Source organism: Eleutherodactylus coqui, chromosome 4 (assembly GCF_035609145.1).
Source record: "Eleutherodactylus coqui strain aEleCoq1 chromosome 4, aEleCoq1.hap1, whole genome shotgun sequence".
In the NCBI taxonomy this organism is placed as follows: Eukaryota; Metazoa; Chordata; class Amphibia; order Anura; family Eleutherodactylidae; genus Eleutherodactylus; species Eleutherodactylus coqui.
This window is the reverse complement of record NC_089840.1, coordinates 106,635,830-106,653,346: the sequence shown is the minus strand read 5'-3', so window position 1 is coordinate 106,653,346 and position 17,517 is coordinate 106,635,830. Positions and strand designations below refer to the sequence as shown.

Below are 17,517 nucleotides of genomic sequence, written 5' to 3'. Positions count from 1 at the left end.
ATAAGTCCTGGTGAAGAACGAAATTGTATCCAAACCGCCCATGTTGTGCAGAAATTGGTATATCTCAACTCGTCTTTTGCACATAGCTCCTCCATGTATTTTAGGTTGTCTAATGACTCCAGCTACATCGACCTTGTAGGCGGGGTGGTAGATTTCCACTTCCTAGGAATGATCTGCCTCATGGCAAGTAGGAAGAACCTCAGTGGAGAGCCTTTAATTCGGGTCAGTGAGCCCAGAATCATTGACAACAGCTCAACCCCAAGTGTAAGGGCAATTTGACTTTTACAGACTGACATGTACAGAGTGCCCACCTCCTGCCAGAGTTGTTGAATTGGTGGACAGGACCACCACAAGTGGATTAATGTATCTTGCTGCTGAAGGCACCTCCAGCAAAGCTCCGAATACTGGGGGTATATTCTCGCCAACCTAGCAGGGATTCTATACCACTTTGTCCGGATTTTGTAATTGAGCTCCCACATCTTACTTGATATTTGACTTACACTACCGTTCAAAAGTTTGGGGTCACATTGAAATGTCCTTATTTTTGAAGGAAAAGCACTGTACTTTTCAATGAAGATAACGTTAAACTAGTCCTAACTTTAAACAAATGCACTCTATACATTGCTAATGTGGTAAATGACTATTCTAGCTGCAAATGCCTGTTTTTTTGTGCAATATCTACAAAGGTGAATAGAGGCCCATTTCCAGCAACTATCACTCCAGTGTTCTAATGGTACAATGTGTTTGCTCATTGGCTCAGAAGGCTAATTGATGATTAGAAAACCCTTGTGCAATCATGTTCACACATCTGAAAACAGTCTAGCTCGTTACAGAAGCTACAAAACTGACCTTCCTGTGAGCAGATTGAGTTTCTGGAGCATCACATTTGTGGGGTCAATTAAACGCTCAAAATGGCCAGAAAAAGAGAACTTTCATCTGAAACTCGACAGTCTATTCTTGTTCTTAGAAATGAAGGCTATTCCATGCGAGAAATTGCTAAGAAATTGAAGATTTCCTACAACGGTGTGTACTACTCCCTTCAGAGGACAGCACAAACAGGCTCTAACCAGAGTAGAAAAAGAAGTGGGAGGCCGCGTTGCACAACTAAGCAAGAAGATAAGCAGATTAGAGTCTCTAGTTTGAGAAACAGACGCCTCACAGGTACCCAACTGGCATCTTCATTAAATAGTACCCGCAAAACACCAGTGTCAACATCTACAGTGAAGAGGCGGCTGCGGGATTTTGGGCTTTAGGGCAGAGTGGCAAAGAAAAAGCCATATCTGAGACTGGCCAATAAAAGAAAAAGATTAAGATGGGCAAAAGAACACAGACATTGGACAGAGGAAGACTGGAAAAAAGTGTTGTGGACGGATGAATCCAAGTTTGAGGTGTTTGGATCACAAAGAAGAACGTTTTGTGAGACGCAGAACAAATGAAAAGATGCTGGAAGAATGCCTGACGCCATCTGTTAAGCATGGTGGAGGTAATGTGATGGTCTGGGGTTGCTTTGGTGCTGGTAAGGTGGGAGATTTGTACAGGGTAAAAGGGATTCTGAATAAGGAAGGCTATCACTCCATTTTGCAACGCCATGCCATACCCAGTGGACAGCGCTTGATTGGAACCAATTTCATCCTACAACAGGACAATGACCCTAAACACACCTCCAAATTGTGCAAGAACTATTTACAGCAGAAGCAGGCAGCTGGTATTCTATCGGTAATGGAGTGGCCAGCGCAGTCACCAGATCTGAACCCCATTGAGCTGTTGTGGGAGCAGCTTGACCGTATGGTACGCCAGAAGTGCCCATCCAACCAATCCAACTTGTGGGAGATGCTTCTAGAAGCGTGGGGTGCAATTTCTCAAGCTTACCTCAACAAATTAACAGCTAGAATGTCAAAGGTGTGCAATGCTGTAATTGCTGCAAAAGGAGGATTCTTTGACGAAAGCAAAGTTTGATGTAAAAACAATGTTATTTCAAATACAAATCATTATTTCTAACCTTGTCAATGTCTTGACTCTATTTTCTATTCATTTCACAATGCATGGTGGTGAATAAGTGTGACTTTTCATGGAAAACACAAAATTGCTTGGGTGACCCCAAACTTTTGAACGGTAGTGTATGTGCTAGAACATATGCTTTCCTCCACATCTCCTCAGAAGGCCTCCTACCCATGTCCCATTCCCACTACCATTCCACTGTCCCACCCCCTTCCTGTATTTCCATCTCCAATATGGATCTGTATAAGGTAGAGACCTGCAGTGGTTCACTGAGATTCGAAAGACATAGGCTCTCAAAGGCAGTTGAAGGCCTTCCTAGGTGCGCCAAGTCACCAAGGGATCGAACATAATGACGGAGCTGTAGATATTGGAACCATGCTGTAGTTGGGGTGCCTACCTCGCTCACAATCTCCCGCAGTGACTTAATTCTATCACCCACCAACAAGTCCCGGACTCTGGGAACTAGGTCCGCTATCCTATCTGTCAAGGGTGTACCCCAAAAGAAGGCCGGTGCATCTAGATTGCCAACCAAAGGAGTGAGAAACCTAGTCTAGATATAAGCCCCGCTTTAGTGGCATAGTTGATCCAAGCTCTGATTAAGTTATTCAGGAAGCGAGACATCCCCAAGTTCCTATGCCTCTCTCTGCCCAGCAACCACACACACCCCAGCCCCCCAAATGGTGCCATATCCTGTTCCGCTTCTACCCACCTCTTATGATCTCTACTATGAAATAGGTCCAGAATACACTTTGTCAGGGAAGCCTTGTAATATAATGAGAAATTCGTACTCCCATCACTACCAACATTTTAGGACCAGTGAGGGATCTCCAGTTCTGCCTAGGCCTGCTGCCTCTCTGGATGAACCTCATTATAGATTTCCTAATCTGAAGAAACTTAGATAAGGAATTCATTTTAACCATGTTTATTCTCCCAAACCAGGACAGTGGGGGTTTTCTCCACCTATTCAAATCTGCCTCTAGGGTCGTTAGTAGGTGCCTATAATTTCTCTCAAAAAGATTACCGATATCTTCCGTGATCACCATCCCCAGGTATTTAATCCCATCCGCTTTCCAAGAAAAAGTGAACGCCAACTGTAGCAAGTCTGCCCCCGCCCCTGATAGTGTCTCATTTAATAACTCAGACTTGTTTAAATTGACTTTATAGTTGGACAACCTCCCAACTGCCTCAAACTCTTGTAATATACAGGTGAGTGTTTTCCTGGGATTGGTGACATATATTACAAGGTTGTACGCATATAGCGCAACCTTATGTTCTGTTTGACCAATCCCAAAGATGTTTGCTCTCAGAAAAGGAGGACAATCCTGCCTAGTGCCATTGTTGATCTATATCGGACATGACAACTGTCCGTTAACACGTACCCTAGCCGTCGGGCCGCGATAAAGGGCCATGACCCAATTTATGAATCTGGTACCCATGCCAATTTTCCTCAAGATTGCCTCGAGGAACCCCCAGTCCACCCTATCAAAGACCTTTTCCGGATCCACTGACAGGTTCCCCCAAACTCCGCGCACCTTCGATACAATGGCTAAGGTTCTGATCGTGTTGTTCTCTGCCTCCCTCCCAGGAACAAATCCCACTTGGTCCCTATGCGGCAATGAAGGAATGAGAGGCCGAAGGCGAGCACCCCTGAGACTATCTTGGTATCAATATTGGCAAAAGAAATCGGCCTGTAACTACTGCAAGCCGGAGGGTCCTTGTTTAGGTAGAACAGTGATAATGGCCTGTAACCGCTGCGAGGGGAATGGACAGTCACTGGGGATGATGTTAAAGGCATCCAACATCAAAGGGGCTACTGATTCACCACACATTTTAAGAAGCAAGGGAGGAAGTTATCTGGCCCCGGACTTTTACCTATTTTAAGAGATTTAATTGCATCAGCAAGTTCCTCTAAAGAAAAATCCTCCTCCAGTAGGCACCCATCCGAGATACCCTCAGGAGCATACCTACACATATATTCCTCTCTTTCCCTATTCTCCTCCTCGTCGACACCTCCCCTCTCCTCTGCCAGATTATATAAACTATGATATTTTGAGTGGAAGCAATCTACTTTTTTAGCATTGGAATGTACTAGGCTCCCCTTCCCAAATTGAATGGAGAAAACATAAATTTGTGGAGATTTTGGGTTGAGAGGCTTGGTTAGTCCCCTGCTACACTTATTCCCATACTTGCAAAAGCTCCCTCTTGCTTTATCCCTGTGGCAAAGCAAGGCCGGGTCTAGCAGAAGAAGAATCTTGTTGCGGACATCTGGAAAACAGAAAGGGACAGAAAAACAAAGAATAAGGAGAAAAAACATACAACGGCATATAGCAGCCGTTATTGCTCTTGTTGTGAGCCTTGAACTTTAGTGACTCACTCAAAGCCACACTGCTTGTATGACGAATCACCCCGTGGAAACTGTGGGAGCACACCACAGAACCAAACACGGCCCACACTCACACCCACGCTAACTTTTATGCAAACAATTATGACCTCCTAAGAGGTCCCAACTATGGAACTATAGAACTCCGGGCACCGGCAACCCATAAAACGAAAGCTTAAAATTGAGCGACAACTCCCTCTCCCGCAGCCACATAGGAAGACGACCCCCAGGCGAAATTCAACATACAAACAGTAAACCCGTACACAGCCCAGCGAATCCTCCCCCCGGCAACTGGCGGGAGAAAGGGGAGACAGCGAGAAGATAACCCAAACCCAACCTCCCCGAACCACCACCCCACAACCAGCAGAGTCCGGGATCACGATAAAGAAAATTCGGACAACACCTCTGGGCCAGAGAGTTCACATGCAGGTGGCCTGTTTGCTTTTTCTACAATGCTCTCGCTGTTCTCTGGGCTATGCCATTTACCACTGATCTTGTGGTATGGGAGTGAGTAGATTCGGATGCACAGGCCACTCGGGTAATGCAATCATTGGCAAATCAAACACCCCCAGAAATTTGGGAAGATCTCCCAGTGTGCGGAAGACTGCTGATCTGCCCTCTTTTTTAGCCAATGAGGAAAACGGGAAGCCCCATCTATACTGTATCCCTTCTTCTCTGAGTGCTATCAGAAGAGGCCGCAATACCTTTCGCAGTTGAAGTGTATGATGTGCCAAGTCCTGTAAAATGATGACTGGTTTGCCCTCATTAACAAGAATATCTGGCACTTCTCTGGCTCTACACAAAATGGCATCTTTGTCCCTGTAGTGTATTCTGTCCATCTCTGTGGGCCGGTCAGGTGACCGTCCTAATAGACATGAAAATATGGCTTGTGCCAATGGCTCCAGCTGATTCCCCTCAACCTCCTCGGTAAGACCTCTGATACGCAAATTATTTCTTCTATTCCTGTTCTCCAGGTCATCTATGTGCATAGTGAGACCTGCGATCTGATCTGCCTGTGCCTGAATGGGCTGTCTGTGAGACTCCAAAATGGCCGCAGTCCCCTCCTGCGCTTCTTCTACTTGTAAGAGCCTCTGGCCTATCTGGTTCACCTTGCTGCAGATCATATCCAGCACCTGTTTATTAGAGGCCTCAAATCTTGTGAAAAGAGCACTCAGCTCGTCTGTTGTAGGGATTGCCATTATGCGGGTCTTTCAAGCCTCCTCTTTCCCATCAGAGGAAGCTGCCATTTGCCCGCTGTTTTCTGCAATGTGGCTAAGTGTCCCTGCTGAGGGAGAAAGTGTCAAGTCCCAAGTGTGACTATAATCCCTCTCAGGGATCTAAGACTGCCTCTCATTTATCTGAGGCTGGGAAGCCGTTGGGGGTGCAGGGGAGCTGTCCCCAGCGTCCCTGGGGCTGCTTGATCCTGCAGTTCTTTGCCTGCCACACCTCTGGGAGTAAGAGCCCAGCCGGCTGCTTCCATCAGGGGAGCGCTTGTCACCTCTGCTGGGCTCTCCACGTGTGCACCCACAAGAGCAGGCGCCATCTGGGATCCCCCTGCTGCCGGGCATAGACCGCCAAGGAATTGCTCCATAGCCCCGCTATCTGCTCTCTCCGCCGCCAACTCCAGCTTCCTGGTCCTCCGCCTCATCATGCTGCTGCGTTGGTGTCCCTTCAGGACAGTTTTGCCGGTGCCCTGTGTCTGTTGTAGCTGAATGCCGCATGAGCTCGTTGAAGCCGCGTCTCACTCCGCCATATGCAGGCCACGCCCCCCCATCTGGCACATTTTAAAGGTGTTTTACTGAGATCTAAAATTATTTTAGATCTCAGTAAAACACTGAATAGGGAAAAACTTCAGAATCGGTGAGAATTTCACCATTGGGACCCCTACCATCCTGAGAACAGAGATTCCAATGGCCCCTGATGATTATAAAGTTATCCCCTAACTTTAGATCTTAGCACTACCCTTTAAGACTGGCCAGCCTAAGTTTGTACTGTTTTTCACCGCTTCTTTCAATTCTATGATTGACATGTTCGTAGTGGCCTTCATTGTATCTAGCCATCTTGTTCTTTGTCGTCCTAATCTTCTCTTTCCATTGACTTTGCCAAGCATCAATACTGTTTCCAGTGAGTTAGCGCGCATCATGTGGCCAAAACAAGAGAGCTGCTGTTTGATGATTTTACAAGCTAGTGATATTTTGAGTTTGATGCGATATAACACTACCTTGATAATTGTAATCGTAGTGTTAGATCAATCAATTTTCCTACTGTCTGTTTTCCTGAGCGTCCAACTTTTGCAACCATACGTCATTATGGGAAAGATGATTGCATTGATCAGTCTGGATTTTGTTGCAATGCTTAATATCCTTGCTTTTCCAGATCTTTTTCATTCCTTGCATTTCAATCCTACCAAGTATAATCTGTCACTTGATCTCAGGTCCAGATTGCCCGTTGCAATCGATTTTGGATCCAAGGAAGATGAAATCTTGGGCCGTCTTTACTTCTTTGTTGTTAAATTTTGTGTTCACTGCACCGTTGCTTACCGTGGTCATGACTTCCGTTTTCTTGCTGTTGAGATACAGTCCCATGCTTTCGCTTTCCTTTTGCACTCGTTGGATAAGGTATGCCAGGTCCCTTTCACTTTCCGCAAGCAGGGTGGTGTCATCTGCATATCGGAGGTTGTTGAAATTTCTGCCACCAATTTTGACGCTGATTTCTAATTCGTCAAAATTTCATTGTCTTATGATAGTTTCTGCGTACAGATTGTGCGAGACACAGAGCCTCGTGTGGCACAAAGTGTAAGCTCTCGCTCACGACCTGAAGGTTGCAAGTTCAAACCCCGAATGGTTCAGATAGCCGGCTCAAGGTCGACTCAGCCTTCCATCCTTCCGAGGTCGGTAAAATGAGTACCCAGCTTGGTGGGGGGTAATACATTTTTTTTTTAAATTACCTGCGTAATAAGTTGAGCGCCAACAGTAATAAGTTGGCGCTATACAAATAACAAGATTTATTTAAAAAGACTGGTGATAGAATGCTGTTCAATATGTCCTGGGACGCCCATTTGCTTCAGATACTGCCAAAGTTTGTCATGTTCGACACAATCAAATGCCTTGCTGTAGCCGATGAAACACATGTATACATTCTTTTGATACTCCTGGGTTTTCTCCATAATCCAGCGCAGGTCTCTGGTGCCATGTCCTTTGCAGAAGCCAGCTTGAATGTCCGGCAGTTACCATTCAACATTTGTCACAATTGCTTGTGTGAGGTGTGAGGGCAATGGTGCGGTAACTGGAACATTCTTGAGCATCACCTTTATTTTGGAAGCGTGATGAAAACAAATCTTGTCCAGTCTTTGGGCCACGATTTGAAGCTCCAGATCTTTTGACATGGGTTGGTTAGATAGTTTTAGGGAATGCCTATTATTTTCAAGCAAACATGTTCTGTTTCTATGGATGTTTCAAAATCGTTTGGAAATTTATTTTCAATAGGCTTCTAAATGTAAACATTTTACAAACAAAATTTCATGTTTTCAGCGAAAGAAATGATTATAGCATTTATCACCAACAAGTAAAAAAAGTGTTGAAGCGTTCGCATTGTTCTTGATAATCTTTGCATCTCTGTCTAGCTACATTGATGATATATAACAAACCAAGACAATAGAAGATAAATACTTTATCTTTCTAATAATCTAAATGACAAATAACTCAAAGACAGGAATCCATTATCCAGTCCAGCAATCAATGTAAAATCTCAATTGTTTACACTATTACTTTATTTTTTCATTATTCACTAACGGATAACCAATAAATACAAACCATGTTCACTGGGTTAATTCCGCACTTTGTAATTTAACCAAAGGTTGACAAGTAAGCGTAAATGGCGCTTTGATAGCTTGCACTGACAAGTCTCTTTGTTTTCCTCTGAAGAGCACAATTAGTAAAATAATAGAGGATTGCATGTTTTCATTGACTGCTAACTGTTCTGCACTGATAGATGGCAGGAAAAACAGATGGAATAAGGTGACACACTGAGAACATTTGTGCACAGCGATCCATCCTGGTAACTGAAGCCGGGGAGCTAAAAATATGGGTAAACAAACATATCATCAACCAAACAGGCAGTCTAAACTGATTAGACCTTTCTGAAGTTGCATCTCCTGCCATAAAAGCCAGCAATTCTGGATGAAATGGGTCAGGTATTATGGGACTTCTCAGGTCAAAATTAAAGTAGCTGACCACAGACATTAGATTTTCTGCTGGCTGATCCTGCCAGTTTTGCTGTGAGATAAGAACACTCACTCAACTCCTGAGCCCAGAGTAAGTAGAAATGTAAGTGAATGAATTACACGTTATACTAAATGGTTTCCCACAAAACTATGTAGCAATCTGCTCAGCACCTCCTGCTCCATAACATGCTGCCCACAGTTCAGACTGCAAGTTCAGTGTGACAAGTTTCACTCCCTAGAGGCACAACTGTGTTGTAATATAAATGATCTCTGACTTTGAAATAAGAATATCATTAAAATTGTCTCACTTGAAGCTTGATAAATAAGGGAGAGTCTGCTGGTTCTCATGGTGTACCAAAGACATAGCCTTTTCCTATACTCTGGTCTCAGGCTGCAGCTTGCAGGAGGAGTAGGGCAAATAAAGGCTTGCTTGACTGCGCTGCTTTGATGAAAAACTCCCGTGTATCCTGAATTGTTACTTTTATCCCCTTAAGCAACAAGCCTAGTAAATTTACGGCGTTTGGTCCTGGGCATTAATCTTGACTTATAATAAAAATATGACATGAAATTTAGGCCTCTTTCACACGGGCTACAAAATCTTGTTACAAAATCATCGCTAAAAAAAGCATGGATGTGAAGCGCATGGTTTCCTATGGATTTATCCACATGAAAGATGTTTTGTAGCCTGAAAGAACCCATTGGAAACCATGAGCTTCACATACATGCATTTTGTAGCAATGATTTTGTAGCTCCTGTGAAATGGGTCTTAGGCCGCATCCACACGGACGACTTTACCGCACGATTTTGTCGCTATGCGACAGTATTCCATCGCATGTATGTAAAGCCCAATGGGTTCTTCCACACTAGCAAGGCTTTGTAGCCTGCGACATTGCAAGACTACAAAATCGTGGCATGCTCTATACAGCCATGATTTGTAATTTTTCGTAGCCCATGTTTCCCTATGGACGCGGTTTTCGGGCAGTGCGATGCAACTTTTACAGTAGGAAAACCTACTGTAAAAGCCCTAAAATAAGCCTTAGACGCAGGAAAAAAAGATAAATAAATACATCACCTTGGAAGAGCTGTCCGGCTCCGCCGCATCTTCTTCCCAGTTCCCGGCACTGTTCATCATCATCTCTCCTGGCCGGGGATTGAAAAATCCCCGCCTCCTGGAAGCGCTGCCTCTGATTGGCTGAGCATAGGCATGCTAAAGGGTGCTAGGCAAACTCAACAAGGTCAGCAGGTCAAAATGGGTCCAGATAACAGTGCAAAATATGCAATAAGATGAACCCTGGGACCAGGGTCTTCGACTGATCCACAGGGGTATAGCCCCCACAAAAACAGCACATAGTACTGTACACCCACTGCAGTAAATACTGATAGGCAGAGTACAGCATCATATTTGCATGTAACTCTTCAGTGGGCCCCCAGAATAAATTTTACTGGTGGGCTTTGGCACATCAGCCCAACACTGCCTGGAGCATTCCTAGTGTCAATGCTGACATACGGTAGAAGTATTATATAAGACCTCGTCACAACTATCTGTTTACTTTGGGTTAATTAAGAGTGTCCTGGAGCTCTAATTTTGGTAAATCCCAGTTCTGTGATCTCTGGCTTTTTTGATTATAGTTTTACGAAATGTTGGATACTTTACATTATGTTGATTGTATACAGTACAGTATGTAACTGCCATTTAAGGGGTATATATCTAAAGAAAATTTACAAAATTAAATTTAGGATTGTTTAACACTTTTCCTTACTTTCCAGATTGGTGTGCGCTTGCGTGGGTCTGCTCCATTACACTGAACTTATATCTGAATGTAGTAAAAGAGATGAGGACAGACCGATATCAACTGTGAGTAATTAAAATTAACTATTACAGTGGTTTTCATGCAGTTTTGTATGTGCCTGTGAATACTAGTGTGGTGGTAGAACACAAGCCTCTTCTTGTCAGTAGTTTATCAAAAGTGACTACCATTGACTACCACTCAGTGACTACCTTAATAAGGCTTGCTGTTTGGTACTGGGTTGGTTTGCCGTGTTCATATGCAGAGATTCTCTTCCACATACTCCTGTTGTAATGCATAGTTATTAGCTTCTTCCTATCAGCTTGATCGAGACTGGCTATTTTTTCTCTCACGTCTTTCATTAATAACTTAAGGGCTAAACCAATTTTGTCCATAAACATCAAATATTTTTTACAGTTTTTGCCTCTTTACAATCTATCTATATTTAACTTTATATATTTTTAAGACTGCTTGGCTATTTAGTAACAAACATGTTCTTTAGTATCTATACACACTTAATATCTGCAAACAAATGCACAATGTTTTTTTGTATTAACCGCATAAAAAGTCAAGGTTCTTAGTGCAAAATTTGATCAAATCCATGTATCCCTTCTGCCACATCAAGGTGAACCCTAATGGACGGGTACATGAATGGAAAAGCTGGGTACCTGGCTGATATACTATCAAGGTTTGCCTTGACGTGGCGGATGGGCATACACGGATTTGATCAAATCATGCACTAAGAACCTTGCTTTTTTATGGTCGCTAATTGTAGTCCATTCTTCCATTGGAATAGAACTTGTGGTATCTTAGGCTGTATTGCAGCTAGAGAGATGGTTCTGGTCTTGTTTTAAAAGCATGATTCTTGACCAGAAAGCAAAATTAAAGCTATATCTGAAATATAGCCATTTTTAAACAGTTTAAATGGTTTTATGTGGAAAATACTATTGATGACTTATCCTCATAATAGGATATAATGCAATTAAAAGCGCCTTCTGCTACAGCGGGGCCGGAGTATCTGCTTCCAATCCTACCACTGCGTTTTTGCGATGCTGTCAGTGGGGGTCCCAAGTTGCAGACCTAGGCAATCAACTATTGATGACCTATCTGGGCGTCTCAGATGATAACAAAACTAGGTATTGGTTTGCAGAATGCGCTTATTTATGGACAGCGAATTAACCTACTGAAAATGAGAGGAATTGAAATACAAAGGTTTTATAACTCTGTAAAATAATTACACTTAATTAACGTAAATCCAAAAAACACCTTCAAGAAGTTGAACATCATGGAAGGAAAAAAAATACAACCAAAAACTAGGATTTTCACTAGAAAAGATTACTAGTATCGAATAAAAAGGTCAGAGTGCAGTTTTAGTTATAATGTAGCATATTTCTACGAGATGAATCAATGTATTCTTTTTTCAATATGGCATTATGGTGAAGAGCATTTCAACAGTCCTTTCTCTGGTTGCGTTGGCAACGTGTCGACAAGCTCTTGTGAATGATTAAAGAATATGTCTTTATAATGCACAGTTATCTTATTCTTACCTTCTTTGACACTCATATTATTGTTGTGAAAGTGATCAAAGTTATAAATGCAATGTCAGGGTGTCAGCTCACAGGTATTTTTTTGGTGTTATATTAATGCTACATTTATTATATATATGATTGAAGGGGTCACTTACAGCCCATTGTCACATCACAGTGCCACTACTCTGGGTGCCTGCAAAGCCTACTATCCTCTTCTGAAGCAATTCACTTTTTTACTATTGTGTGATAATTGACAAGATATTTAAATATTGGCCATTTGTGTAATTATTGCTCTTCTCAAACTCTGCTGACGATAATCTGTGTGGCTGGGTGCAACGCCTGCTAATGGGTGTATCCGTGACGTTGTAAGGAAACAAATGAAGTCCGCAGCAGCAGGAAAATGAATCTTGCACACCCTACTAGACTAAACTGGAGGTTATCTCCCAAATATTCACTGGAAACCACTAATTTGGGGGACATATCCCATTCAAACGGGAGAACAGTTGTCTAAATGGCTGCATGAGCGCTGATGTCACCGCTAAGGTTGTTTAACAGAGAACACCGCTGGATCGTGGGCTTCTCGCTCGGCACTTCACATTATATGTGAAGCACTAAGCGGGGAGCGTTAACGCACAACAAGAAGCCTGAGATCCAGCAATGATTTCAATACTGACTGAAACATGAAAGATTATCACTCATTTCCATATGTTTAAACGAATTTTGAGCTATAATCGTCTTGTGTAAATGGCCTTATAGTTCTCCTGTGCACATGTGCCCACCGACAGGGCTCTGAGCAAGAAATCGCTCACATGCGTTAAACACCAAGCGACTATCAGTGCATGAAAACAGGCAATTGTTCACCTCTAGTGATTGGAGATGGCCGGCCGGAAAATATCTTCCATTTTTTTGAACAACTATCGCTTCTGTGTGAAAGCACAGGAGTAATAGTCTGTGGTAACAGTCGGCCCATGTAAAGGGACCTTAATCTAGTAGAGAATCGGGCATCGCCTCAAGTGAAGATCTGTTATTTAACCCATGCATTGCTACAAGTCTCTAAGGACCTTTTTTCAAGCAATGGTGCAAGAGCTGAACTGCTGCATTTACATTCTCTTGTAAAATGTTTTAATGCACTTTAGACTTAATTATTCCCTGAATGATCACAACGCACAATAGCTCCAAATCATGATGCTTCCTCCAACGTGCTTCACAGTTGGGTTGAGGTTTGGATGTTGGTGTGCAGTCTTTTTTTTCCTCCAAACATATGCGTTCTGCATTTTTGTTAAAAAAGTTCCTTTTTTGTCTCATCTGTCCATAGAACATTTTCTTAAGACTATAGAATATCTAGGTAGTTTAGGGCAATTTGCTTTGAACAGCAGTGTCTTCCTTGTGGTGTCCTTCCATGAATACCTTAGTGTTTTCTTATAGTGGACACATGAATAGAGCTTTTTGCTGTTTGTAGAGTCCCCTATGTACGTCTTTTGCTACTACTTTTGGATTATTTCTTACCTCTTTATAGATTGCCTGTTGTGCTCTTGGACTGATCTTAACAGAACATAAATCCTAGGCAGCATTGCAACAATCCTGAGATTTCTCCATTTGTGGATAATCTGTCTGGATGTAGATTATTGTACACCAAGGTCTTTAGCAATGTTTTTATAGACGTTTCTAGTATCATGCGTGTCTATAGCACATCATCTGAGGTCTTCTGAAAGTCGTTTGCATTGGGGCAGGGCTCACACTAACCAGTGTTTCTTGAAAAGAACACATTTGTCAATAATCAGGATTTGTGTGCCTTTGTTTAATGGGCAAAGCACCTGTGAAACCCACACTTTTTTTCTTCCTGTATTATACATGCTTAGTGCTTACTTAATATGCTCAATAAAAGACATGAACAGTACAGTGGTTTGTGTGTTAAGTTTAACTAGATTGCATTTGTGTATAGTTGTAAATTAGATAATAAACAGACCACATTTAATTAATGCAGAAATTTGGGTGATTCCAAAGGGTTCATTTACTTATTTCTTACAAATGTACTGTATATATCTACATCTATCCAGTAAACTCCAGAATTTTTTTAATTTTATTTTCATTCCACTTTTAGCTAATTTTACATATTTTTAGTATGTTTTAACATTTTGCAATGTGAAAAAAATCTAAAAAACCGGCTGTTGACGGAACTTATTCTGACTTTCATTATTATTACATTTGATTATCGACAACTATAATCTGCTTTGAAGGTTGATTTATGATGAACCTGTAACCTGTATCCTATCGACATACTGTAGGTTCACACAGTTTTACGCCTATCTGTTGTAGTAGCGCCATAGATTCACTGTGTGATTTGTTATGACTGTTGTAGTTTTCTTTGTGTTTGACCAATATTAATTTTTTCAACTATTTACTCTAATTGCAGAGTTCGTTATATGTCAGTCTTTTTGATCATGCTCTTCTCATCAAGACTTGTAAATATCACATGTTAAAAGGATGTGGCGTTTCAAAATAAATAGAGTTTAAAGTTTGACTTGGAGCTGAGCTGTGAGTCACACGAGTGGGCCACACTGGCCTCTCTGCGACTGAAAGCTCTCTTCCTGCACAAGCAAGTGCAGAGAGCTGCATGCAGCAGGCAGAGAGAACGCGGCATGGTCCGCCCCCATGACTCGGAGCTCAGCTCTGAGTCAAACTTCAAAGTGCATTTATTCTCAAACACCACATGGGGCAGCAGGCATCCCTGTCCTGGGTTCATACTGCCCGTGGTTCAGGCAGCATGAACCTGATGACAGAATCCCTTTAAAGTAAAATTGTAACACATTTCCAATTAAAGAATGCTGATGACAAATTCTTGTATTCTATACAATACAGAGCTGTACTCACAGGTGCGGTAAAATGTGTTCTAATGAGCCGGTGGGTTTTTAAAACGCACTTGGTAGAATATAGTACAAAAAGCAATATGAGGGTAGAGTACAAACAGGATTATTGCAAATATATCTCCAAAATTTGCAATAAAATCGAACTTACAGCTAAACATGGGGGAGCAAGTTGTCACCCCCTATTGCTAAAGGAAGACCCAAGTCGTGAAGGGATGAATATTCCAGGATTTAAAAAGCAATGGCGCCCCCTTCCTCAGGCAGTACATAAGGTGCATCACATCTACAGCAATTTATACATCTTCCCTCCTATACCCCAGAAGTCCTAACTGGAAGTGGTATAATCACATGACTTCATCCAGGATGTGATCATTTCCATATTAAAATGTAATACTTTATTCAGCGCTAAATAGTCCTCTTCCCACGTGTCACTACATTCTAGGCTGATGCCTCCACTTACCTTCCTCAGAAGGGGTGGAATAGAGCGCTTTCTCGTCGGGGTGTTCAGTGCAATATAATGTTAGAGCTCTTCGGAGGTTCCGGTTTGGAGCGCTCCACCGAGAATAGTAGTTGGTCTTTTAGCTTGTTAATAGGACAATATGCATGTATTGTGACATGCGGGAAGAGTTCCAGGATTTGTGCTGTAGTGCGCTCCACTTCTCTGTCTTTTTCCTGTATCAGTCTCTACTACTTTGACAACTAAAAATATGCAGGATGCCCCCCAAAAATCATAGATGAGTACACATTAGGGCTCAGTTCTAGGTTTCCGTCTCTCCACTCTGATCTAAAAATGGGGAAAAATGATGTTTTTCCCCAATGATTTCAGTTGGGTTTAAAAAAAAAACAAAACAGAAAGGCTTCCGTTTGCTTCCAGTCCGTCAGGATTCCTGTTTTTTTTTCCTTTGGACGGAAAATAATGTTACGGACTGCACTATTTTTCTGTCCAAAACATCAGACCCCTGACAGAGTGCAAGTAAACTGAAGTCTCCGTTTGCTTTCCATTTTTTTTTTTTTCCGAAACCCCATTGATATGAATGGGGGGAAAAAACGGATCCATTTTATTACAGTTTTATTTCAGTTTCTCTCCTCTAAAAATGCAGCAAAGAGATAGAAACCCCGAACTGAGCCCTAACGCAGATGTGAAAGCAGCCTGAGGCCAGATTTGGATGAATGTATTTGTGCGTGCAATGCGCAGTGAGTAGACCCTATTGAATTCAATGGTGTCGTTCACATAAGCATATTTTTTGCGCTCATTTTATTAGTTCAAAAAATATGCGGCCTGCTATATTTTCCTGCACATTTGCACAAGGAATGAAGACATATCGTACTAATTACACTAATTGCCCACTTCAATGCGCTTACGCCCATGTGACACCGGTTTTTCTGTGACTTTGTATATATTAGATACCGACATCCTTCTTGCTCCATGCTTTACGTTTATTGAGGCCTATATGAATGATCTTCGTTTGCCGTATCACGAGTGTAATTTACAGGCCCGTTGATTTTTTGGATTTGAAGGATGTCATAATATAAGCCGCCTACCACTGCCCATCTAATCTAATAAAGCGTCTTCCCGTGGATCCTGGGTTCTCAGCACCGTGGCGGCATTACAGAATGTATCACTGTCTCTTTAGCACACAGACAAACAACTAATCCTTGCTAGAGCAATTAAACATATAAAGACCTCAGGGAAATCGCACTTCTGCAGTCCTGTGACCAGGAGCAACATAATGAGGAGTGGCAAGAAGTGTCACTTTGGATTGTGTCCTCCTAGACAGGAAGCCTTTCAGTAATGTCATTTATATGTCATGCACAATTGAAGCAGCTAATAGAGTTAATCTCTAAGGGAGAACAAGTTGTAACAGTGTTAATTACAGCATTATTTATTTATTTGCAGATATATGGACTATCACTCTGTTATGGGAAGGAGGGGCTGCTGCGTCTAGCTAGGAAATTGCTGTTATTCTGGGTCCAAGAGGGGTAGGGGCTGTCAAATAATCCTGGTCATTTACAGCAGGATCGTCCTGGAAGATGTTATCCACTGCAATGGAAGGTGGGAAGAAATGTTGCAGGGATGAGGCATTACTTGTAAAGCCTCACTTAGAAGATGCCATGAAGTTGGCAAAGAAACCTAGACTATTTTTTGCTACTTAGTGCTAATCCAGAGATTTAGTAAATGTTGTCCACAAGCTGCGGATATAACCCGCACAAAACCGGTGCGGAAATTGACTTGCGTCACGGAATTCAAATCTTTGACATGTCAATTATGTTTCTGTGTCCGCTGCGGAATTCAACCCCTGTCAATGAGGGGGTGAATTTCACACAGGAATTCGCGATTAAACCTGCTTCAAAACCCGCATGAAATTGTGCAGGTTGGAGGCAGGCATTCCGCTGTTGATCTGTCGCGGATTGTCTGCTGCGGACATTCCGCTAGAAATCAGCCACGTGTGGACAAAGCCTTACTGTTGCGCAGCACGTACCACAGTAAAACAAAAACCTGTTCACACATTAAGGCCGGGACGACACAGCCATATGCATAAAACGCTGCATGAGTCATGCAGCGTTTTACCGCTATGGAGTCGCCGGCGACCCGGCCTATCGCAGCGATGCTGTACTGCACATGACAGCGTATCTCACACCTGCTGTCATGCACAGTCTTCCTGGGGTTTTTTGTTTATATTTCCCTCTCTGTTGCTTTGCAACGGCGCGTATACATGCCACCCATATGCAATGTAAT

General features: G+C 42.5%; 1 protein-coding gene across 1 annotated transcript in view; it reads left to right on the top strand.

Annotated features, from left to right (window-relative positions):
- LOC136625606 (uncharacterized) overlaps positions 1 to 17,517 on the top strand; it is a 532,926-nt gene that overhangs the window by 159,387 nt on the left and 356,022 nt on the right. The window contains exon 7 of the mRNA XM_066599945.1: positions 10,368 to 10,455. Coding sequence (XP_066456042.1) covers positions 10,368 to 10,455 — 88 coding nt within the window. The remainder of the gene's footprint in view (positions 1 to 10,367; positions 10,456 to 17,517) is intronic.